The following is a 26,404-nucleotide window of genomic DNA, read 5'->3' as shown; positions in this document are numbered from 1 at the left end:
GGAACTTGCTCACTTTTGGACGCAGCCTCTAGCGGCCAGTTAAGGAACTGCAACTTTTGCCTCTTCTGGCATGACATCATCTGAAAGCATCGAAGCCACCCAGACATCCGTGACGACTCTGAAGGAGTTAGAGTTTTGAGTGGCTGTGACTGCAGACACTGCATGGACAAAACAGCCTTTTTCAGTTGTTTCAGCTTTAGTGTGGAACAGAAAAAGGTGTGATGTCTCAGTTACAGTTTCCCAGAAGGCAAGCTGGAAACTCCAGCCAAAAAGATGTGCACAATCATTTTTAAAAACAAAACAGTCCCTTTTTATTTCCTAATGACTGATTTATCGGAAGTCAAATATGTTGGCAACAATTTATCTGCTAACATGACAGTGAAATGGTGTTGAAGTGAAACAGCTCAGGCACAAAACATCCTTATTTGCTTTTGCTTTGTCATTGTTTGTTACACTCGAGTATGATGTGGTAGACAAGTAAAGTATTGCAGACAACTGCAGACAGATAGATATGCTGAAAAAATGGGCAGTGAAATTTATGTTAAAAACTTTGTAACAATTTCAACATTGAAAATTTAAATAAATTTAACTGGGCATAATTCTCTTGCTTTTGTAAATAAATGTTATTTCCTTTTCATTCGTTAAAATCTGATTAAAGAATTTTCCAAAAATAACAAGGAGATAGATAGATAGATAGATAGATAGATAGATAGATAGATAGATAGATAGATAGATAGATAGATAGATAGATAGATAGATAGATAGATAGATAGATAGATAGATAGATAGATAGATAGATAGATAGATAGATAGATAGATAGATAGATAGATAGATAGATAGATAGATAGATAGATAGATAGATATTTGAAGAACGCATCATGCACACTTTTGGTTTATTGGCACCCTGACTGTGTTATCAGGTCTGTAATTTATTAATATGTACAACTAGATTTACAGCAGTTTTCATTTTACATTTATTGCTTCTGTGTAAAAAAGTAAAAAATGTGATTTTTTTTTTTTTAATACAAAGAATGTTTTTATTATAATCTTCTTTCAGCTGCTCGCCACTGGAGATCAGTCGTTTCCATCTCACCCTGTCCTGTGTATCTTCCTCTTACAGGACCTGCATGTCCTCCCTCAGCACATCCATAAACCTCCTCTTTGGCCTCCCTCTTCTTCTCCTGCCTGGCTCCATTCTCAGCATCCTTCTCCCTATATACCCTAAACCATCTCAATCTCACCTCTCTGACTTTGTCTCCAAACCGTCCCACCTGAGCTGTCCCTCTGACATTTTCATTCTGAATCCTGTCTATTCTCATCTCTCCCAAAGAGAATCACAACATCTTCAGCTCTGCCTCCTGTCTTTTTGTTAGTGCCGTCATCTCTAAGCTGTACAACTGCTGGTCTCACTACTGTCTTGTAAACTTTCCACTTCACTCTTGCAGATATTCTTCAGTCACAGATCACTCCTGCCACCTTTCCCCACTGACTCTACCCTGCCTGCACTCTCTTCTTCACCTCTCTACCACATTGCTTTCTACATGACTCACTACAGATCACGTTGTCATCTGCAAATATTATAGTCCATGGAGACTCCTGTCTGATCTCATCCATCAATCTGTCCATTATCATTGCAAACAATAAAGGACTCAGAGCTGATCCTTGGTGTGATCTCACCTCAATTTCAATTTATTTTCATTTATATAGCGCCAAGTCACAAAAAGTTGCCTCAAGGCGCTTCACACAAGTAAGGTCTAACCTTACCAACCTTCACCTTGAATGAGTCTGTGATTGATACTGCACATCTCACCGCTGTCAAACTATCCTTGCAGCAGCAGTGGAAAACCAAAATGTAAGTCCCTATTCTGTTGTTTATAAATTAATAAAATATCAAATGACAAGGTTCTACTTTACCAGTTATATAAAATTAATAATAAATGTGTTTACATTCTTTCAATGGAACGAATATTTAATTTGGTGAAAGCTGGAACATACCATTCAACGAGGCTTTGGTTCCAGCTTTCACCAAATTAAATATTCGTACCATTGAACTCATAAACATTCATTATTTGTATACTTGAAGCTCGCAGCCCCTTTAGAAGTCGCTCGCCAAAGGGTTCATGAATTATACACACATTTGAAACCTTAACTGGTTACTGTAAACTTACTTTAGATTTACATCCAATTAAATTCCCACATGTCCCACCCCTCTTCTTACACAAATGTTTTTTGGCCAATTAGCTGTCAATCAATCAGTTGCACTCTTGCCAGTGAGTCAGATTAATGTTTCTCCGCTCGACACAGGCAAGTGACAATAAGCCTGGATGTAAATATGTACCACGTCCCCCAGGATGCGCAGCTCCGACTTAGGGGAGAAGTAAGCGTTATCTCTCCGTGTCCCACACAGCAGTGGTGATGTGAGTTTTACAAAGACATTTACACTTTGATTTTCTTTAAAAGTCTGTGCAAAAACGGAAGCAAGCAAAAACTAATGATTTGCTTTTTTCCCCCATGTCGACACCAACAATTTGTAAATGTTCAGGTACAACAAGCATACTGAACTTGTTCGGGTTAAAATAAGGTACAAAAACAAATGTTGCAAAACGTGAGTATTTCTCAGTCATTTTCATTTTGTAAAAGTAGCTCTCAGAGGAAAAAAGGTTGGAGACCCCTGCTTTAACCCAGACAGGTTCACTATGCTTGTTGTACCTGAACATTTATAAATTGTTGGTGTCCACATCTTACATTTTCCACTAAAACATCACAAACATATTTAATTCACTCCCATGTGAACTTTGCATTTATGTATGCATTTTTGTACTGTGTCTTACAGAACAACTACTACTTTCTGTTTTATTTTTTCCAGAATAAAACACACCATTTATATATATATATATATATATATATATATATATATATATATATATATATATATATATATATATATATATATATATATATCAGAATCGCCGTTATTGTCATTGTAATTTACACTACAATGAGATTTGAGTGCAACTCCAAAAGGTGCTTTTCCGAGGTGCAAGTAATTTTTAACCAAATTAACAGACAATAAAAATTAACAAAACAAATTATTTAAATATATGTACAACTAAAAATAAAATGTAGACAAAATATAAAATGTAAAACATGAATTATGTACAATTGTGGAATGACATTGCACGGGAAAATATTGCACATGGATACAGATATTGCACAAGAAACTTTGAAAAGTGCAGATTAATGTAATTTGTTATTGTTCAGTGCAGTGACTGCTCTGGGAATATATATATATATATATATATATATATATATATATATATATATATATATATATATATATATATATATATATATATATATATAGAGATAGATAGATAGATAGATAGATAGACCCCCTATTCCTCTGAGCACTGAATTGTAGGAGTAAAAATGTGGACACTCAGCATAATATTGACTGAATGTTTAAGTTGTTAAAAATATATTAATATTATTATTAGTGGTAGTAGTAGTAACGTGTGAAAATGTATTAAAAAGTGTTTCTTTACTATCTTGGGGGTTGGGGGGGCTGTTTCCACCCACTGTCTACGCCCATGTCACAAACGGTCACTCTGCAGCAGGATAAACTTCTTTATGTAGAAAGTTCTTTCTGGTTGACAAGTTTTTATCCGTGTGTGTGTCTCCTGCCGTCCTCAGAAACAGACTTTATGCATATGTGGGGGGGGGGGGGAAGCAAAGCGTTGCGCGCGCCCCGCTCGGGGGACGTCACGTGGTCCATGTTGTCACGTGGTGACCCGGGTCACCGGGTCTAAAGGTTGGTTTCATGCGCTGAATTTTCTGTTTCAGTTCCTGTGTGCGCTTTGATGAGGAGAAGCTTCAGCTGTCAGTCCTCAGGACACCACATGGTAACACGTTCTGCGGGATTCTAAAGGTTCTACACCTAAAAATGGAATCTGTGCTACTCTTTTTTCTCATTGCATTACTCCAAGGTAAGGCACATTTGTTACCACTTTACCAACAACAAGGTATATAACAGGTAGAAATGTGCAGCAGAACATATACAATCTGCAAAAAAGTGTGTGACTCAAACAGCAGAATAAAAATAATAATCAAATAAATGAATAAATGTTTTTAAAAATCAGTTAGCAGACATTTGGTTGGCTTTTCTTTTTTTGTTATTTGCTGTATCACCGATATATTAATGATAATCTTGTCATCATAAAGATAAAAGTATAATCCTTTTTAACAAAGGCTTACATAAAGGCAAAATTTAGCAGTCTCATATTTTGCTTTCAAATTAATTAATTAATTCATTTATTTATGTGTGTATGTGTTCACCACCTGATCATAACTAAATGGTATATGCTGTATTATGGCTCTTTTTACAAACTGATTTCAACACATACTCATACATGTCAACCCCTTTGAGGGTCCACCTGGATGACCAAGTGAGAAAATCCATAAAATGAACACAAAATCCTTATAACCTCCAAATCGCACCAAAATCAGTTTTGTTACATTACACACAACCGCATAGCGGTATCACGTAACTGGGTTTTTGTCCACATATTGATAACTAACACCAGGGATCTCCATGGGCTCTTTTATGGTGGAAGTCCTCCACAGTTAAATCCTCTTGCTCCACAGTAAAATTGCTTGCTCTCAATAAAATCTCAATGAAATGTCTACAAGTACATTGTAGGTATTTTGTACGAACTCAATATATTTCCCATGAATATTGTGTCACACAGCTGTTCAATTAAATACACTATAGATATACAAAATTCAGTATGGTTGTGAGTTGCCACAATGACATTAAAGTCAGGATCATTAGTATTTCCTACCTTGATGTCTCGCACACAAATTGTGCAGTGCACATATTCCTCATTCTTCGCCGGCACAATGACCCCACATCTTCTTCCATTCAGGGAGATACCGCCCGCTGGACTTCATTCTTTTTTTAGGTGTCCCCGTTCTTTTGCTCAGTAATACACTATTCAAAGACACTGTGTAATTACAAAACCACGCAACAATGACCATTTGGCACTTGATCGTGCGCATGACCGGATACAAACGAAGTCTCACGATTGCGGACACTGGGTCACTTGTCCCCACATTAATGTAATGTAATGAGGTCCCTGATACGTAATTTAAGTATCAGGGACCAGTCTAGAAGTTACCACAACTTACGGTAATGCGCGAGACTTGGGAAACAAGCATCCGGTTTCATAATCCTTTGTTTAGAACCATAATTTGATGATGTTTAAGAAAAACAACAGTAAAATAAATTTACAACAGAAAACCCTGAATATCTGTAAGACTTTATTTTTCGTCCGTATGACTCTGTAACTCGGAAAAATCTGTATCATTTACGGACAGTCTGTATAGGTTGACGTGTGTATACTTTCAACAACTTAGAAAGATATTAAGTTGTGTGTTTCTTCATTCATCAAAAGTTCTTTTAATCTGTTTTCAGAGTATTTACAGTTTGCAAACCTGTTCATATGTCATTGACAACCCTGTCTCACGGCATTTTGTGATAGCATCACGAAAAGCACCACATTTTCGTGACAGGAGCACGAAATGCAGGGTGATGGGGCGCCGGTGGGGGTTATAATTAGGGTTACGGGCAGGGTGAAACTGGGCCGGTCACTGACTTTTTTTCTTTTTTTTTTTACTGTGTCATCAACCATGTGACATTTAAAGAGGTCGTACTATTAACATTTTCAGCAAGCATCATGGTACATTGTTGTACCATGATACCTGGGCATACACTCCAGAAAATAATTTCAGCCCTGTCGGAAACTACTTTTTCAGAGCTTTATGTTTCAGCAGAAAGAACTGTTGCTTAGTATACCCTCTCGGGGTGTGTTTCTTTATTCCATTGAAATACGCCTCACACAGGAAGTCTCTGACCAATGTCACATAAGTCTGAAACAAGCAATGTAATGCCAGAACTTTTCTTATCACAGGGAAAATTCTACATACACAGTTATGAAATTGTGGGCAATATTTGACATGAAATGCAAAATACTGTATATGTAACTGCAAAAAGTATGTAAAAAACAGTTTTAGCACATTATGACCCCTCAACTTTGATATAAACAAGTGTCACTGCCTCTAATATGTTTGTCTCTACATTTACTTTATTCATATCTTAAACAACAACAGTGGAGGGCAGATGACTCTTCGCTTCACATGACTAGCCTATGTTAATTCCACATGAAATCACAAGACCAACAGTCACTGGAAATTAGGAACTTGGAAGTAAAACAAATATGTCATATTACTGATTCACAAAGGTCAAGATATACTGTTACCACACACTGTAAAACCTGATGAGTTAGTACAGTTCAAATAGTTTGAGGAAATCTACTGACTTGAACCATTTATGTCAAGTAATGCAAGTACCAAACAATATATGAATTAAGCAAATAAACATGTTTAATTTATGTTTAATTAACAAATTAAAATAAATGAATTTAAGTTCATTGTTTTATGTATTTTGTATCCATGTATAATATGAGCGAAGTGTCGTGCAGTGGCGCGGAGCTCACTCATGGTACAGGGCGTCCTAAACAGGAAGTGCCAAAATTCAAGTCCACAGTAAAACAAGAAATGTTCAAATGTTTAAACACTTCCTGGATTGACAGATTGATTGATCCCATGGAATCTCGCGGGATTGACAGACGAGATCCCATGGAATCTTGCGGGAACTCAGTGGAAAGCTCACACTTAAACAGGAAGTGCCGAATTCTCAGTCAAAGTGAGACAGGAAATGTTGAACACTTCCTGGCATGAGTGGAGCTAGAGTGTAGGCCGGGGTTTCACTGGACTCTCCTGAAATCTGATTGGACACAGATGATTGACATGTCACGGAATCACACGTCTGGTTGAAAGAGCTGCATTTTGAAATCAGTGAGTCACACTGACTGCTAGGTTCCTCCTGTCCAGTAGTTTGTGCTGTGTACCACAAAAAGTTCTATTCCACCTTAGAAGAAAAAGAAAAATGTTTGCTTCAGATTTGAACTGAACACGTCGTTTGAACTATGGACTTCTAATGACACCAAACTTATACTGGTGAGTAAACGACCATATTTTATGTCAGAAATGAGGTCCAGGTTGTTAAAAGCAGCATTTCTCCTTTAATTCGGGTGGCGTATTGTTGGCTTAGTGCAGCAGATAACTGAAACAATCCTTCAAATCAAATCAAATCAATTCAAATCAATTTTATTTATATAGCACCAAATCACAACAAACAGTCGCCCCAAGGTGCTTTATATTGTAAGGCAAAAGCCATACAATAATTACAGAAAAACCCCAACGGTCAAAACGACCCCCTATGAGCAAGCACTTGGCGACAGTGGGAAGGAAAACTCCCTTTTAACAGGAAGAAACCTCCAGCAGAACCAGGCTCAGGGAGGGGCAGTCTTCAGCTGGGACTGGTTGGGGCTGAGGGAGAGAACCAGGAAAAAGACATGCTGTGGAAGAGAGCAGAGATCAATCACTAATGATTAAATGCAGAGTGGTGCATACAGAGCAAAAAGAGAAAGAAACACTCAGTGCATCATGGGAACTCCCCAGCAGTCTAAGTCTATAGCAGCATAACTAAGGGATGGTTCAGGGTCACCTGATCCAGCCCTAACTATAAGCTTTTTCAAAAAGGAAAGTTTTAAGCTTAATCTTAAAAGTAGAGAGGGTGTCTGTCTCCCTGATCTGAATTGGGAGCTGGTTCCACAGGAGAGGAGCCTGAAAGCTGAAGGCTCTGCCTCACATTCTACTCTTACAAACCCTAGGAACTACAAGTAAGCCTGCAGTCTGAGAGCGAAGCGCTCTATTGGGGTGATATGGTACTATGAGGTCCCTAATATAAGATGAGACCTGATTATTCAAAACCTTATAAGTAAGAAGAATAATTTTAAATTCTATTCTGGAATTAACAGGGATCCAATGAAGAGAAGCCAATATGGGTGAAATATGCTCTCTCCTTCTAGTCCCTGTCAGTACTCTAGCTGCAGCATTTTGAATTATTTGAAGGCTTTTCAGGGAACCTTTAGGACAACCTGATAATAATGAATTACAATAGTCCAGCCTAGAGGAAATAAATGCATGAATTAGCTTTTCAGCATCACTCTGAGACAAGACCTTTCTAATTTTAGAGATATTGCGCAAATGCAAAAAAGCAGTCCTACATATTTGGTGATGGTGATAAAGTGGTGATACAAGCATCAAATTCAGCAGAAATACAGCTGGAGCAAAATTAATGGAACAACTTTAACTTTTGACCCCTGTTACAAACTGAAACTGACCTTTGTCACCATTCTTATCATTTATCATGTTTCCATCCCCTGACTTGTCTAAAGAAAACTGGCAAGAAAACTGATTATTATTTACAGGTTTTATCAAGTTTTAGAGATTTGCTTTCAGTTTGAGTTTGAGGAAGATAATTTTAGAAATTTTTATTCTTTATTTTTTGTTTTTCTTGTATGTAAAATGGCATAAACAAGTTAAGATGTGTGAAATTCCATGTGTTCCAATACTTTTGGAGGGCACAGTATCTTAACCTTATGATGAGTGCAAAATGAGTGTGGTATTATTACTGTTCTGTTTAAGAATGTTTAATTTTTACTGTTGCTGCACTTTGTGTCGAATCATAGTCATATTGTATATCATGTTGATATGAAAATTCAGTAAGGTATATCTTCTATTATACATTCCAAAACTAAGGTGGAACTCTACTAGTGTTTACTAAGGTACACCTAAATATCTTTTAAAAAAAAGCGAGAGAGAGAGAGAGAGAGTAGAGCCACTCAGTCAACACATGAAGCCCACAGCCACCAACCTTGGCATCATTATGGACTCTGATCTTAAACTGGACAGGCAGGTCAAGGCGGTTGTTAAATCCAGCTTTTATCAGCTTCGTCTTTTAACCAAAATTAAATCAATTTTATCCTTTTCTGACTTGGAGCGCGTCATGCATGCTTTTATTTCTTCACGCCTGGACTACTGCAATTCACTTTTTTATGGAATTAATCAAAATACACTTCACAGATTGCAGTTAGTCCAGAATGCTGCTGCACGCCTCTTAACTGGGAGCAAAAAACATGAACATATTACACCTATTCTTGCATCTTTGCACTGGCTCCCTGTTAATTTTAGAATTGATTTAAAATTTTATTATTTGTTTTTAAAGTTTTAAATGGACTGGCCCCACAATATATTGTAGACCTCCTCCAAATTTACTCCCCAGCGCGTGCTCTGAGGTCTGAGGGCCAGCTCCAGCTTGTGGTGCCTAGGACAAGACTTAAGACCAGGGGGGACAGGGCCTTCTCTGTGGCTGGGCCCAGACTCTGGAACGCTCTGCCTCTCCATGTTCGAACAGCCCCCACAATGGAGTGTTTTAAGTCTCGTCTGAAGACCCACTTTTATTCTCTGGCTTTTAGCTCTGCATGAGTTGTATGGTCCTCTGTTGTCTTTGGCCTAGTGTTTTATTTATTTATTGTTTTTATGTTTATTTATTTATTAGTATCTGAGTGGGTTTATTGTTTTGTATAGTTGTATAATCATTTTTATGTGCAGCACTTTGGAAACTGTTCTGTTGTTTAAATGTGCTATATAAATAAAGTGGATTGGATTGAACTTAGGTGCCTGGTCTTGAGAACCAGGGATGGTAGGTTGAAAAGCTTTTTTTATCCCATGGGAACTCTCCCTACCCACCTAAGCGGCTCAGTAATATGGACAGAATGTATATAAGTGACATTTACATAACAATTTATATGCCAATATTGAGATGTGATAATTTGGTCATATTGTACAGCCCTACTGTCAACTAGCTGAAAACTTTGAATATTAATTTACATCTACATTAAAAAATGCTTAAAGTGGCAGGGGGTTAAGAGGGCTGTAATTGGGGGGGTCAGCTCAAAAGCAAAAAAAGAAAAATGCTTAAAAATGTGGGGGGTATGGGGAGCAGAGCCCCCCCCAGAAGCTGAAAGGCAAAATAAGTAAAATGCTTAAAAAGGTGGGGGGTCTGGGGGGGGGTGAGCTCCCCCAGAAGCTGAAAGGTTTTTGCTATGCTAATGCTCTGCTGAAGCATTTACTCAAAATAAAGTCCGAAGGACCTAAATGACATGGTGAGATGCTGACGAGCTTCGCTCATTCATGTCCGTGACATATGCATATTATTCTGTAATAGAGCAGGTGGATGAGTGGATAAGGAGTTGGTCTGCCAATATGTAGACCTGGATTTTAACCCCATTCACGATACCTGTCTGCGTCCTTGGACAAGACAAAAAATAAATAAATAAATTGTGATGCTGTGATGCGTCATGATCCACAAATGTGAATAATCCAACTTAATTTCACAGCAAGTCGTGATTCAGCAGCACAAAATATACCTTAATCTATTGGTTCGTGATATTGTGACGAAAAGCGCGTCATTTTCGTCACGGCAGCACAAATTCATTCTAATTTATTCCATGATGGCTGCACGAAATTAAAAGTGAAGCGGGGGGGTCGGGATGGTTATGGTTACGGTGGGGGGAAAGAGTACGATTAGGTTATGGTTAAGGTTAGGGTCAGGGTAGGAGTAGGGTTAGGAATAGTCCATCCATCCATCCATCCATCCATTTTCTTCCCCTTTATCCGGAGTTGGGTCGCGGGGGCAGCAGCTCAAGCAAAGCCGCCCAGACCTCCCGATTCACACACACCTTTCCCAGGTCCTCCGGGGGAACCCCAAGGCGTTCCCAAGACAGCCGAGAGATGTAGTCCCTCCAGTGTGTCCTGGGTCTTCCCCGGGGCCTCCTCCCAATGCGAGGCATCCAGGGGGCATCCGGAAAAGATGCCCGAGCCACCTCAACTGACTCCTTTCGACGTGGAGGAGCAGCGGCTCGACTCCGAGCTCCTCCCGAGTAACCGAGCTCCTCACCCTATCTCTAAGGGAGCGCCCAGCCACCCTGCGGAGGAAACTCATCTCGCCGCTTGTACTCGCGACCGCGTTCTTTCGGTCATGAGCCAAATCTCATGACCATAGGTGAGGATCGGAACGTAGCTTTGCCCCCCTACTCAGCTCTGTCTTCACCACGACGGTCCGATACAGCGACCGCATCACTGCAGATGTTGCACCAATCCGTCTATCGATCTCACGCTCCATCCGTCCCTCACTCATGAACAAGACCCCGAGATACTTAAACTCCTCCACTTGAGGCAAGGACACTCCACCGACCTGAAGAGGGTAAAACACCTTTTTCCGGTCGAGAACCATGGCCTCGGATTTGGAGGTGCTGATTTTCATCCCGGACGCTTCACACTCGTCTTCCGAAGAGGAAGCAGAGACTGGGGACTCAGAGGCGGACTCATCCATTACTCGGGCCGAAGTCACCGAGGTGGTTCGAAAGCTCCTTGGTGGCAAGGCTCCTGGGGTGGATGAAATCCGTCCTGAGTACCTTAAGTCTCTGGATGTTGTGGGGCTGTCTTGGCTGACACGCCTCTGCAACATTGCGTGGCGATCGGGGACAGTGCCTCTGGATTGGCAGACCGGGGTGGTGGTCCCTCTGTTTAAGAAGGGGGACCAGAGGGTGTGTTCCAACTATAGGGGGATCACACTCCTCAGCCTCCCCGGTAAGGTCTATTCCAGAGTACTGGAGAGGAGAATTCGACCAATGGTCGAACCTCGGGTTCAGGAGGAGCAGTGTGGTTTTCGTCCTGGTCGCAGCACACTGGACCAGCTCTACACGCTCCATCGGGTGCTCGAGGGTTCATGGGAGTTCGCCCAACCAGTCCACATGTATTTTTTGGATCTGGAGAAGGCGTTCAACCGTGTCCCTTGGGGCACCCTGTGGGGGGGTGCTCCGGGAGTACTAGCTAAGGGCTATCCGGGTTAGGAATAGTGAGTTAAAAAAATCCAGATGCAAAAATTTGACTAATTTCGTCACGGGAGCACAAAAAAAAAACGACGTGACACTGGGCTGGAATAATCAGATGTAATCTGTAATCTGGGCAGATAGGCCGTAATATATGTCTTTTACTTTAATTTTACAGATGACTTTGGCTTTTATTTTATTATTGCATCATGAAATAAATCATTTCTGCTTGAGTATGGATTTGGTTGTGCAGTCACTTTGATGCCAGGTTACAATTACAGGCAGAAATCCAAATTCAATACAGAATATTTTCTTTTTTTGAGCAAAGCGATTTCATTGACTGGAGTGGGCAGTTGAGTGCAGCCAGTCTATGTGTGTTTGTAGACTCACTGTTCCCTGACCTCTTTAAATCCCCTCTGGAAATTCAGTATACATCAATAATCCCATTGCTGCACTTTTCAGCAGAAGACAGTTTTCTCAACAGATATATTTTAGCTGTGTAGTAACGTATTGTTACTGTATAACTACTACAGACATTAATGCATACACTACACAGTGTACTCACAGTGCTTTCCTGTCATTGGACTGCATTTATTGCACTTGTAATTGATAGGAAACTGGTGTATAACCATGTCTAATACGAGCCACACAACTTTAGATGGCTGTTGTGGACAACTGGGCCCGATTACCTCACTTTTGGAATGTAGATGGTAATAAGGGCCAAAAATTGGCAATGAATGAACTCATTGGCTTTTACAGTGTATTGCATCATGGCACTGCCACTTGTTGATGAAACAATCCAGATGTTATCTTGGATCAATGTGTAACCACAACATCAAACACAACTGAAGGATTATTGAATTATTCATGTAGCAGCAACATTTAGATCATCTATTTAACAATTTATTGACTGTATAATTCTTCCTGTCAACCAACCCATTTATGCCATGTTTCATGTTCTCACACTCAGTGATCGGTACATGCACCCTGAAGGCAAAACAGGAGTATGCCCAAATGGGGCAGATGGTAATGCTGCGGTGTAACTATGATGGTAATGTGATCTGGACCACAGACACCACTGAAGAGACCATTCTGACCAACATGCCACCGGATCAGCAGAGACAGATGGGTTTGGTGATACATGGGAGGAACCTTGTTATTCTGAACGTTTCTCTAAGCCATCAAGGGAATTACTCATGTTCTATGGGGTAAAGATCAAAAGACAGAAGACTACTTTCCCTGAAAAAGATGTACAATCATTATGTTAAATGGACAGCAATAATCTAGTTCTTGGCATTAATCTATGTAAACCATAGTTTACATATACATATAGGTATCTCATATACATGAGTTGGTTAATGAATATTCCAGTCATATTGCTTTTTAAATGTTACAGAGCGTAGTCATCAGTAGTCAACAATTTTGACAAAATTCCATACAACAGTTACAGTTAATAACCAGCAGTCATTAACTGAACTTTGAGATTTGTTGTGTTGTGGGTTGAGGTACATTAAAGACCTTGTGGTCTTTGCCTCATTACCAGTCTGAATGTAGCAACAACCCACTCTCTATAAGACAGTCTACAAACTCCAACTTTTGTTTTCCAGGAATGCCAGCAGGACCTTCTTGTTCAGGCTGACAATACACACAACACAGATGAGTAAGACATGCTACAGCCATGAATCCTGCAAGCTGAAGTGTCGTGATCCTCGTATCCCTCCTGCAATGAACATTACCATGAATGGCACTTTATGGAACAAGGTATTTTTGATAGATCACTTTTTAACGCGAGACATGGATTTGGCTTTGATAATTGAATCTCTGTGTGTCATACATTATGTCACATGTCAGTACGTGACTAAAAAATTAAAAAAATGGAGTAGTAAATCCCAACGAATATTGTCTATGCATCGAAATGTCATTGAGCGAGACAGAACACAGCAAGTGAATTTAATATTTAGAAATCTGCTCGGATGTCAAACATCAAAACTTGGATAGTTGCTGTTACACCAAATTTCGAGGTATAAACTGCTAAATCTTCTCCTATTTGGTCAACAACTCATATTTTGCATTATTTTAGTATCTATTCCAAGTATGATGTGCATTCTTGGTCTTGGTGGTCACATGATCTAACCTTTTGAAATTAAGCTAATTTCAAGAGGTGTATGATTTCAATCACACCTGCTCCTAAAGTGATGATGCTTATTCCCTGCAATGAGCCCAGACATGTCCAGCAGACAGTTAGCAATTTTTGCCCAAAAGGTTTGAAGTGAGCACTGTTGCTTAGGGTCTTTAGAAACGGCATTCTTAAGTTCCGCAAATGTGGGATAAAGGAGGGGGAGCCACTGAAATATAAATTGGAAATTTGTGCCCAAATAAAATATTACTGTCTACTGAAAGGGACTGGTGTACTGATCCAAAAAATATAACTTAAGAAAACTTATTCAGCGGGAAAGGCCTCTTAAGAAGTCCCCCAATTAGCAGTAATTAAGGGCTTAATTAGCAATTTGAGCCCATCAATGAAACTTTGGCTAAAACATAGATCGGAGTGACTAAAATCAAAAGCGCTTACTTAAGAATCTAATCTTTGTGGGTTTGTTTACTTAAGAAGGGGGTTCCACTTAAAGTCCCCCTAATATAATTGTAAGTCCCTTCGGCTGCTCCCTTGTTTGCACTCGGGGTCGCCACAGCAAATCTGAGGTGGATCTGCATGTTGAATTGGCACAGGTTTTACGCCCAATGACCTTCCTGACGCAACTCCACGTTACATGGAGAAAGGTGGGAGGGGTGGGATTTGAACCCAGAACCTTCTGTACTGAAACCAAGCGCATTAACCACTTGGCCACCACCTCTGCAACAGTCCCCCTAATATAACTATGAATTAGTAATTTGTGCCCAAATAAAATATGACATTTTATTTAAAGGTATTGGTGTACCGACTTCAAAAAACATAAATTAAGAAAATATTTTCAGTGGGAAAGACCACTTAAGAAGTGCACTAATTAGTAGTAATTAAGGGGTTAATTAGCAATTTGCACCATCAATGAAACTTTGAGCAAAGCAATGACTGGAATGCCCAAAATCAAAATTGCTAACTTAAGAACTTAATTTTTTGTGGGTTTGCTTCTTTAAGAAAGGGGGAGCCACTCAACGGATTAGGGGATTTTCAGATTTCACTTTCACTTTCTGGAAAACTCATGCTTCCCAACCAACAATCAGTACATGTGATGTACATACTCTCTCTTTGGTTTACTATAGCTTTCTTCTTGTGGTTATACAGAGGTCGGTGCACCCTGCTGTTGCCTGAGAAGTTCTCTTATTCCCCCGTAATTTAAATAATAAAAATTTCATTGAAGGTACACATATATTTTTCACTTCAAAGGTGTATGCGGCCCCATGCTCCACGACTAACAATTCATAATTATGGGATAACCAATGGCAATTTAGCATGCAGTCACCTCATTGGTTGCTTCTACACGACATTGATTCTTGCGAATAAAGGGGAAGTGCATGTCTCAGTGACAAAAGGCTTAATCACACTCTTCATGTTTACAATTTTTACACTATTTTAAGAAGTTACAAAAATTCATCTCCTGGATTCAAGATATACACCAAATTCACAATTTCAATCAATCAATCAACTTTTTTCTTGTATAGCGCCAAATCACAACAAACAGTTGCCCCAAGGCGCTCCACATTGCAAGGCAAGGCCATACAATAATTATGAAACACAGTCTACGTCTAAAGCAACATAACCAAGGGATGGTCCAGGGTCACCCGATCCAGCCCTAACTATAAGCCTTAGCGAAAAGGAAAGTTTTAAGCCTAATCTTAAAAGTAGAGAGGGTATCTGTCTCCCTGATCTGAATTGGGAGCTGGTTCCACAGGAGAGGAGCCTGAAAGCTGAAGGCTCTGCCTCCCATTCTACTCTTACAAACCCTAGGAACTACAAGTAAGCGAAGCGCTCTAATGGGGTAATATGGTACTACGAGGTCCCTAAGATAAGATGGGACCTGATTATTCAAAACCTTATAAGTAAGAAGAAGAATTTTAAATTCTATTCTAGCATTAACAGGAAGCCAATGAAGGGAGGCCAACACGGGTGAGATATGCTCTCTCCTGCTAGTCCCCGTCAGTACTCTAGCTGCAGCATTCTGAACCAACTGAAGGCTTTTTAGGGAACTTTTAGGACAACCTGATAATAATGAATTACAATAGTCCAGCCTAGAGGAAACAAATGCATGAATTAGTTTTTCAGCATCACTCTGAGACAAGACCTTTCTGATTTTAGAGATATTGCGTAAATGCAAAAAGGCAGTCCTACATATTTGTTTAATATGCGCTTTGAATGACATATCCTGATCAAAAATAACTCCAAGATTTCTCACAGTATTACTAGAGATCAGGGAAATGCCATCCAGAGTAACGATCTGGTTAGACACCATGCTTCTAAGATTTGTGGGGCCAAGTACAATAACTTCAGTTTTATCTGAGTTTAAAAGCAGGAAATTAGAGGTCATCCATGTCTTTATGTCTGTAAGACAATCCTGCAGTTTAGCTAATTGGTGCGTATCCTCTGGCTTCATGGATAGATAAAGCTGGGTATCATCTGCGTAACAATGAAAATTTAAGCAATACCGTCTAATAATACTGCCCAAGGGAAGCATGTATAAAGTGAATAAAATTGGTCCTAGCACAGAACCTTGTGGAACTCCATAATTAACTTTAGTCTGTGAAGAAGATTCCCCATTTACATGAACAAACTGTAATCTATTAGACAAATATGATTCAAACCACCGCAGCGCAATGCCTTTAATACCTATGACATGCTCTAATCTCTGTAATAAAATTTTATGGTCAACAGTATCAAAAGCAGCACTGAGGTCCAACAGAACAAGCACAGAGATAAGTCCACTGTCCGAAGCCATAAGAAGATCATTTGTAACCTTCACTAATGCTGTTTCTGTACTATGATGAATTCTAAAACCTGACTGAAACTCTTCAAATAGACCATTCCTCTGCAGGTGATCAGTTAGCTGTTTTACAACTACCCTCTCAAGAATCTTTGAGAGAAAAGGAAGGTTGGAGATTGGCCTATAATTAGCTAAGATAGCTGGGTCAAGTGATGGCTTTTTAAGTAATGGTTTAATTACTGCCACCTTAAAGGCCTGTGGTACATAACCAACTAACAAAGATAGATTGATCATATTTAAGATTGAAGCATTAAATAATGGTAGGACTTCCTTGAGCAGCCTGGCAGGAATGGGGTCTAATAAGCATGTTGATGGTTTGGATGAAGTAACTAATGAAAATAACTCAGACAGAACAATCGGAGAGAAAGAGTCTAACCAAATACCGGCATCACTGAAAGCAGCCAAAGATAACGATACATCTTTGGGATGGTTATGAGTAATTTTTTCTCTAATAGTCAAAATTTTGTTAGCAAAGAAAGTCATGAAGTCATTACTAGTTAAAGTTAATGGAATACTCAGCTCAATAGAGCTCTGACTCTTTGTCAGCCTGGCTACAGTGCTGAAAAGAAACCTGGGGTTGTTCTTATTTTCTTCAATTAGTGATGAGTAGAAAGATGTCCTAGCTTCACGAAGGGCTTTCTTATAGAGCAACAAACTCTTTTTCCAGGCTAAGTGAAGATCTTCTAAATTAGTGAGACGCCATTTCCTCTCCAACTTACGGATTATCTGCTTTAAGCTACGAGTTTGTGAGTTATACCACGGAGTCAGACACTTCTGATTTAAAGCTCTCTTTTTCAGAGGAGCTACAGCATCCAAAGTTGTCTTCAATGAGGATGTAAAACTATTGACAAGATACTCTAACTCCCTTACAGAGTTTAGGTAGCTACTCTGCTCTGTGTTGGTATATGACATTAGAGAACATAAAGAAGGAATCATATCCTTAAACCTAGTTACAGCGCTTTCTGAAAGACTTCTAGTGTAATGAAACTTATTCCCCACTGCAGGGTAGTCCATCAGGGTAAATGTAAATGTTATTAAAAAATGATCAGACAAAAGGGAGTTTTCAGGGAATACTGTTAAGTCTTCTATTTCCATACCATAAGTCAGAACAAGATCTAAAATATGATTAAAGTGGTGGGTGGACTCATTTACTTTTTGAGCAAAGCCGATAGAGTCTAATAATAGATTAAATGCAGTGTTGAGGCTGTCATTCTCAGCATCTGTGTGGATGTTAAAATCGCCCACTATAATTATCTTATCTGAGCTAAGCACTAAGTCAGACAAAAGGTCTGAAAATTCACAGAGAAACTCACAGTAACGACCAGGTGGACGATAGATAATAACAAATAAAACTGGTTTTTGGGACTTCCAATTTGGATGGACAAGACTAAGAGACAAGCTTTCAAATGAATTAAAGCTCTGTCTAGGTTTTTGATTAATTAATAAGCTGGAATGGAAGATTGCTGCTAATCCTCCGCCCCGGCCCGTGCTACGAGCATTCTGACAGTTAGTGTGACTCGGGGGTGTTGACTCATTTAAACTAACATATTCATCCTGCTGTAACCAAGTTTCTGTTAGGCAGAATAAATCAATACGTTGATCAATTATTATATCATTTACCAACAGGGACTTAGAAGAAAGAGACCTAATGTTTAATAGACCACATTTAACTGTTTTAGTCTGTGGTGCAATTGAAGGTGCTATATTATTTTTTCTTTTTGAATTTTATGCTTAAATAGATTTTTGCTAGTTATTGGTGGTCTGGGAGCAGGCACCATCTCTACGGGGATGGGGTAATAGGGGGATGGCAGGGGGAGAGAAGCTGCAGAGAGGTGTATAAGACCACAGCTCTGCCTCCTGGTCCCAACGCTAGACAGTCACAGTTTGGAGGATCCCAAAAAATTGGCCAGATTTCTAGAAATGAGAGCTGCTCCCTCTAAAGTGGGATGGATGCCGTCTCTCCTAACAAGACCAGGTTTTCCCCAGAAGCTTTGCCAATTATCAATGAAGCCCACCTCATTTTTTGGACACCACTCAGACAGCCAGCAATTCAAGGAGAACATGCGGCTAAACATGTCACTCCCGGTCTGATTGGGGAGGGGCCCAGAGAAAACAACAGAGTCCGACATTGTTTTTGCAAAGTTACACACCGATTCAATGTTAATTTTAGTGACCTCCGATTGGCGTAACCGAGTGTCATTACTGCCGACGTGAATTACAATCTTACCAAATTTATGCTTAGCCTTAGCCAGCAATTTCAAATGTCCTTCGATGTCGCCTGCTCTGGCCCCCGGAAGACAATTGACAATGGTTGCTGGTGTCGCTAACTTCACATTTCTCAAAACAGAGTCGCCAATAACCAGAGTTTGATCCTCGGCGAGTGTATCGTCGAGTGGGGAAAAACGGTTAGAGATGTGAACGCTATATAAAAAAAAAAAATTGAATTGAATTGAATTGAACGGGCTGACGGTGTACACGGGGCTTCTGTTTAGGGCTACGCTTCCTCCTCACAGTCACCCAGTCAGCCTGCCTTCCCGACTGCACGGGGTCTGCCAGGGGGGAACTAACGGCGGCTAAGCTACCTTGGTCCGCACCGACTACAGGGGCCTGGCTAGCTGTAGAATTTTCCACGGTGCGGAGCCGAGCCTCCAATTCGCCCAGCCTGGCCTCCAAAGCTACGAATAAGCTGCACTTATTACATGTACCGTTACTGCTAAAAGAGGCCGAGGAATAACTAAACATTTCACACCCAGAGCAGAAAAGTACGGGAGAGACAGGAGAAGCCGCCATGCTAAAACGGCTAAGAGCTAGTAGCTACGCTAAGCTAGCGGATTCCCAAACAGGGAATCCGACACTAGACAGGCTGTGGAGCAGCACAGGTAACGCACGACAACAGTGCTAAAATAAAATAAAAATCCACTAGACAGGCTGTGGAGCAGCACAGGTAACGCACAACAACAGTGCTAAAAAATAAAATAAAATAAAAATAAAAATCCACTGGACAGGCTGTGGAGCAGCACAGGCAACGCACGACAACAGTGCTAAAACAAAATAAAAATCCACTAGACAGGCTGTGGAGCAGCACAGGTAACGCATGACAACAGTGCTAAAATAAAATAAAAATCCACTAGACAGGCTGTGGAGCAACACAGGTAACGCACAACAACAGTGCTAAAAAATAAAATAAAATAAAAATAAAAATCCACTGGACAAGCTGTGGAGCAGCACAGGTAACGCACAACAACAGTGCTAAAAAATAAAATAAAATAAAAATAAAAATCCACTGGACAGGCTGTGGAGCAGCACAGGCAACGCACGACAACAGTGCTAAAACAAAATAAAAATCCACTAGACAGGCTGTGGAGCAGCACAGGTAACGCACGACAACAGTGCTAAAACAAAATAGAAATCCACTAGACAGGCTGTGGAGCAGCACAGGTAACGCACGACAACAGTGCTAAAACAAAATAAAAATCCACTAGACAGGCTGTGGAGCAGCACAGGTAACGCACGACAACAGTGCTAAAACAAAATAAAAATCCACTAGACAGGCTGTGGAGCAGCACAGGTAACGCACAACAACAGTGCTAAAACAAAATAAAAATCCACTGGACAGGCTGTGGAGCAGCACAGGTAACGCACAACAACAGTGCTAAAAAATAAAATAAAAATAAAAATCCACTGGACAGGCTGTGGAGCAGCACAGGCAACGCACGACAACAGTGCTAAAACAAAATAAAAATCCACTAGACATGCTGTGGAGCAGCACAGGTAACGCACGACAACAGCGCTAAATAAAAATCCACTGGACAGGCTGTGGAGCAGCACAGGTAACGCACGACAACAGCGCCCAAAAAAATAAAATAAAAATCAAAATCCACTGGACAGGCTGTGGAGCAGCACAGGTAACGAACGACAACAGTGGTAAAAAATAAAATAAAAATCCACTGGACAGGCTGTGGAGCAGCACAGGTAACGCACGACAACAGTGCTAAAAAATAAAATAAAAATCCACTGGACAGGCTGTGGAGCAGCACAGGTAACGCACGACAACAGTGCTAAAAAAAAATAATAAATCAAAAATAAATAAATAAATAAATAAATAAAATAAAATAATAAAATAAAAATCCACTGGACAGGCTGCGGAGCAGCACAGGTAACACACGACAACAGTGGTAAAAAATAAATAAAAATCCACTAGACAGGCTGTGGAGCAGCACAGGTAACACACGACAACAGTGCCAAAAAAAATAAAATAAAAATCAAAATCCACTGGACAGGCTGTGGAGCAGCACAGGCAACGCACGACAACAGTGCTAAAACAAAATAAAAATCCACTAGACAGGCTGTGGAGCAGCACAGGTAACGCACGACAACAGTGCTAAAATAAAATAAAAATCCACTAGACAGGCTGTGGAGCAGCACAGGTAACGCACAACAACAGTGCTAAAAAATAAAATAAAATAAAAATAAAAATCCACTGGACAGGCTGTGGAGCAGCACAGGTAACGCACAACAACAGTGCTAAAACAAAAAAAAAAATCCACTAGACAGGCTGTGGAGCAGCACAGGTAACGCACGACAACAGTGCTAAAACAAAATAGAAATCCACTAGACAGGCTGTGGAGCAGCACAGGTAACGCACAACAACAGTGCTAAAACAAAATAAAAATCCACTAGACAGGCTGTGGAGCAGCACAGGTAACGCACGACAACAGTGCTAAAACAAAATAAAAATCCACTAGACAGGCTGTGGAGCAGCACAGGTAACGCACAACAACAGTGCTAAAACAAAATAAAAATCCACTAGGCAGGCTGTGGAGCAGCACAGGTAACGCACGACAACAGTGCTAAAACAAAATAAAAATCCACTAGACAGGCTGTGGAGCAGCACAGGTAACGCACGACAACAGTGCTAAAACAAAATAAAAATCCACTGGACAGGCTGTGGAGCAGCACAGGTAACGCACGACAACAGTGCTAAAATAAAATAAAAATCCACTAGGCAGGCTGTGGAGCAGCACGACAACAGTGCTAAAAAATAAAATAAAAATAAAAACGAAAGCGTTAGCAAGCTAGTTAGCTTGCCAACGCTGATGAAGGTTAGCTGATAAAAGAGCTCCGTCGCGATGCTTCGACCGTTAGAGGTCTTCTTTAGGCGTTGGAGCACGGTGAAAAAGTAAAAAAAAGTAAAAAAGTCTTGAAAAAGACTGTTAATTCAAAGAACTCAAACAGCTCAGTTCAAACAGCTAACAGATACAGCAGAACACCGCTGTGCTCCGGAACCAGAAAAAAGTCCACCCTCCACCACAATTTGCATTGAAGATATCGACACTCTTTCTTGCTGACGAATGGCATGACCAGTCTTAGGTCCATATCATTGGATCATGTGATATTTACTTAGGAATGCGTGGGAACTGTTACCATTACTATGTACAAGATGGTCAGGTGATCCATGAGTCGGTTGAAGACATGACAACGAATCATGAATAAGCTGATACCATGGTGTGCTTCCATGCCAGGCAAATTAACAACAGTGGAGAAACCAGAAACGTTGTAAGGGAAAGTGACACAGACATAGCCATCATTCTTTTGTACCATTCTCCAATCTTCACTGCCACACTGTGGATGGATACAGGGACAAGCACAAAGACTACAAGGAGGTACATAAATCTCACAGCCATAGGTGAAGTTTTAGTCCCACTCCTATGCCAGTCATTGCCTGCACTTCATGCATTCACTGGCTGTGACTACACATCTGCTTTTGTGAGAAAAGGAAAGAAGCGTCCCTTTACAAAACTCGAAAAAAACAACGACATACATTGAGTCTTCACCAGTCTTGTATCTGAGGGGGTCACAGACAGCAACCTTACGGCGCTCCAAGCATTCACGGCTTCTATGTATGGAGCAAAGCTAAAGGAGAGAGAGATGCCTCTCAACAAGTTCAGACACAAGGTATTCCAGAAGGCCTGTGGCCCAAGAGCCACAACCAGAAATCCCTTAGAGAAACTGAAGGGTTTGGATGCAAGTGGACTTCTACCATGTGAATCAGAACTGACTTGTCTTGTCAACCGCTCGGCATTCATTGCCACCATCTGGGCAAATGCAGACAAAAAAGTGATTGTCTGGGAGCTTGAGAATGATACATACAACATCATCTGGTTCGTGGGTCAGCAGTTTCCTGATGCCTTGGTTCCAGAGGAAGGAGCGTTTGCCAGTGTTGGGGATAGTGATGACGGCTATGTGCTCTCAACAGATGATGAGGCAGGGGATCTTGGCTCTGATGAGGCGCACCTCGCTGATTCTGATTAAAATGTTCACACTGTGAAAAAGCTTTAATTTGATATGAGGTGAATGACTCTAGAGCACATGTCAATGTTGATTGTTGTTTGTGAGGTCAAAGAAAGAAAACCGAAGTTTAATTTTACATACTGGGTAATTCACCTAAACTAATAGCACCTGGCTATATATAATAATTTCAAAACACAAAATGTGTTGTTCATCTGCTAATATTGTGGAAATTGTTGATTAATCCGCTTGTTTTGTGAAGATCATTTATTTTCTGAATGTTAACTGAGGTACTGAAAGGCTAGCTGATCATTTTAATGACAGCATTTTATGTTTAATTACAGTGTAATTCCTTCAATAAAACATTTTTGAACGATGATTTTCTTTTTCAGTAATTTCTCAGCTGCTTTTTTTGAGTGGCTCCCCATTTCTTAATTAAGCAAACCAACAAAAATTAAGTTCTTAGGTTAGCAATTTTGATTTTGGTCATTCCAGTCATTGCTTTAGCCACAGTTTCATTGATGGGCACAAATTGCTAATTAACCCCTTAATTACTACTAATTAGCGGACTTCTTAAGTGATCTTTCCCACTGAAATTATTTTCTTAATTTATATTTTTGAAGTCAGTACACCAATACCTTTAAATAGCATGTCATATTTTATTTGGGCACAAATGACTAATTCATAATTAAATTAGGCGGACTTTAAGTGGATCCCCTTCTTAAGTAAACAAGCCCACAAAGATTAGATTCTTAAGTAAGCGATTTTGATTTTGGTTACTCCGATCTATGTTTTAGCCAAAGTTTCATTGATGGGCTCAAATTGCTAATTAACCCCTTAATTACTGTTAATTGGGGGATTTCTTAAGAGGCCTTTCCCGCTGAATAAGTTTTCTTAAGTTATATTTTTGGGATCAGTACACCAATACCTTTCAGTAGACAGTAATATTTTATTTGGGCACAAATTTCCAGTTCATAACTATTTTGGGATTACTCTCAGTGGCTCCCCCTCCTTTATCCCACATTTGTGGAACTTAAGAATGCCGTTTCTAAAGACCCTAAGCAACACCACATGTAGTGCTCACCTCAAACCTTTTGGGCAAAAATTGCTAATAAAACCCCATTGGGCTCCCGGACTAAGATGGTAGTGTTCAGCAAGTGGCAGACATGCCTGTGGAATAATATATAAGCAAAACAAAGTAAATTTTTGGATTGATCTCATGCATCAATGTTCACCAAATTTTAACAGTTCATCCTCATTTATGCCCTTTTAATTTGGAGGGGCAAAAAAAAAATATTAGCATGGCTTTGAGTTGTGTTAGCAAAAATCACAGATGTGGATTCTTCTACCTACAGTATCTAGGCTGTCTTTGGGTTTAATGGGTACAGGAATATCTTGACTGGAGTTTTGCAATACATTAAATTCTGAGACCATACAAGCGTTTAAGGTGTTTGTTATTTATTGTGTTTCAATTAATCGATCTATCTATTCATTCACTCATTGCATTATGTAAGTTGCATGCCTATGCTTTTCCAAACCCTAGGAATAGTCATTTTAAAAGTAAACAGACTGCCTTTATATGGTGCTTTCCTGGTTAAAACGTTTTACATGGTATTCACCCACTCGCTGATGTCAGGGTGCTGCCATCCAAAGTGCTGACTACACAGTGGGAGCAACTTGGGGATTAAGGACCTTGCCCAAAGACCCTGAGTGATCTTCCAGTCTGATTGGGATTTGAACCAAGAACCGTCTTTTTACAAGCCCACTGCTTTAACCACTAGGTCAGTGGTATTCAACTTGTTCCAGAAAGGGCCGAGAAGATGCAGGTTTTCTTTGTAACCACCCACTCCTCCAGGTGATTTCCCTGATTAACATCACTTTGAGCAGATGGAATCAGTTAATCAGTGAAATCACCTGGTGATGTGGGTGGTTACAAAGAAATCCTGCACCCTCTCAGCCCTTTCTGGAACGAGTTGAATGCCCCTGCACCTGGCCGTCACCTCACCTCCTAATGGTGATGGTTGCCTTTTTTCTTTGTTTTTTTCCATAATAATTCAAATTTTTATTTGTAATGAGGACATTGCATTGGTTGCATAGAGGCCATGACATTAAGCATACCTTATTGGATATTTAATCCACCAACTACTTGAGGAACCAGATATAACTCTGTCATATCTAAGGTTACAGTAAATAGCTGGGTAGATATTTGTCTATTTTTTTCTCTACTTTCCAGACAGGTTGTTTTATTGATTGTTTGATTTCACAAAATGCAACTTGAAATTTGCTTGAGCAATTTCATCATCATTAATATCATATGTGGTGAGCCATTTACTAGTGTGGTTAAAATTTTTATTTTATTTATTTTTTTATCCATTTTGCTGACTTGAGTGCTGAAAATTTTAAGTGAAACAAGAAAAATGTTAAATTTTATGTCTAACATTTTAATTTAATCTTCTGTAGGAGGATGGGTCATTACCAGATTCACTTGGAGACTATTACTATTTTCAGAGAGCAGAAGATAAAGATCGTGGCATGTACACATGTACCAGGTCTTACCTTTATCAAAGTCAAAAATATAAGATGACCTTTACAACAGTACTGGATATCAAACCTGGTCGTAAGAGAAACATATTTTACAAATCTTAAATGCACTGAATCGATATCCATATTTGAAGATAAAAACTGTAATGTGTCTTTCCATTGTGTTGCCAGAACAATGGAAAACCCCAGCGATTATTACACCGAATGCACGTGATGTATTTTATGTAGATTTTGGTGAGTGTAGAACAAATACACAAGGCTATATGCTTATAAATCACAACTTTTAAAGCCAATGTTAACTGTGATTTTATTTATTTTTATTTTTTTCCTAGGGTCAATGCTGATTATTGATTGTAAAGCTGTTATGTACTCACCGCTTGATTTAGTATATTGGTTAAGTGGGAAATCATTTGTGGAAACAAATGACAGCCTACGAGTGTACTACAAGAATACAAGGTAAACACCTCAAACACATACTCAAACTGTGGTTGGAATACAAACACTGGGGTACGATACAAAAGCCTTTTCATTCCTTTTTAAATTCTGCCGTTTCAGATATACCCACAATGATCTGTCAGCCCGTCCTTGTCACTTTCTGTTTGAAAATTGTGAAACTCTGAAAAACGCCTATTGATAGTTCTATGTGTTGTGAATTGTACAGTTGTGGTAGGAAGTTTACATACACGTGTCATGGTAATTTAGGGTTGTTTATGATGTCCTTGAACTGTTCTTTTACCAGGGAG

General features: G+C 39.8%; 1 protein-coding gene across 1 annotated transcript in view; it reads left to right on the top strand.

The window, feature by feature from the left end:
• The first annotated feature begins 3,870 nt into the window (after window positions 1-3,870).
• Window positions 3,871-26,404, top strand: part of LOC117531371 (interleukin-18 receptor 1-like) — a 63,551-nt gene continuing 41,017 nt past the window's right edge. Inside the window, exons 1-6 of the mRNA XM_034194455.1 lie at window positions 3,871-3,987; window positions 12,830-13,067; window positions 13,467-13,620; window positions 25,581-25,737; window positions 25,833-25,895; window positions 25,994-26,117. Of these exons, the coding sequence (XP_034050346.1) occupies window positions 3,945-3,987; window positions 12,830-13,067; window positions 13,467-13,620; window positions 25,581-25,737; window positions 25,833-25,895; window positions 25,994-26,117 (779 nt within the window). The 5' untranslated portion in view covers window positions 3,871-3,944. The remainder of the gene's footprint in view (window positions 3,988-12,829; window positions 13,068-13,466; window positions 13,621-25,580; window positions 25,738-25,832; window positions 25,896-25,993; window positions 26,118-26,404) is intronic.

The sequence above is a fragment of the Thalassophryne amazonica genome, chromosome 2 (assembly GCF_902500255.1).
Source record: "Thalassophryne amazonica chromosome 2, fThaAma1.1, whole genome shotgun sequence".
Lineage (NCBI taxonomy): Eukaryota > Metazoa > Chordata > Actinopteri > Batrachoidiformes > Batrachoididae > Thalassophryne > Thalassophryne amazonica.
The sequence above is the reverse complement of the archived record's forward strand: the minus strand, read 5'-3'. Positions and strand labels throughout refer to the sequence as shown.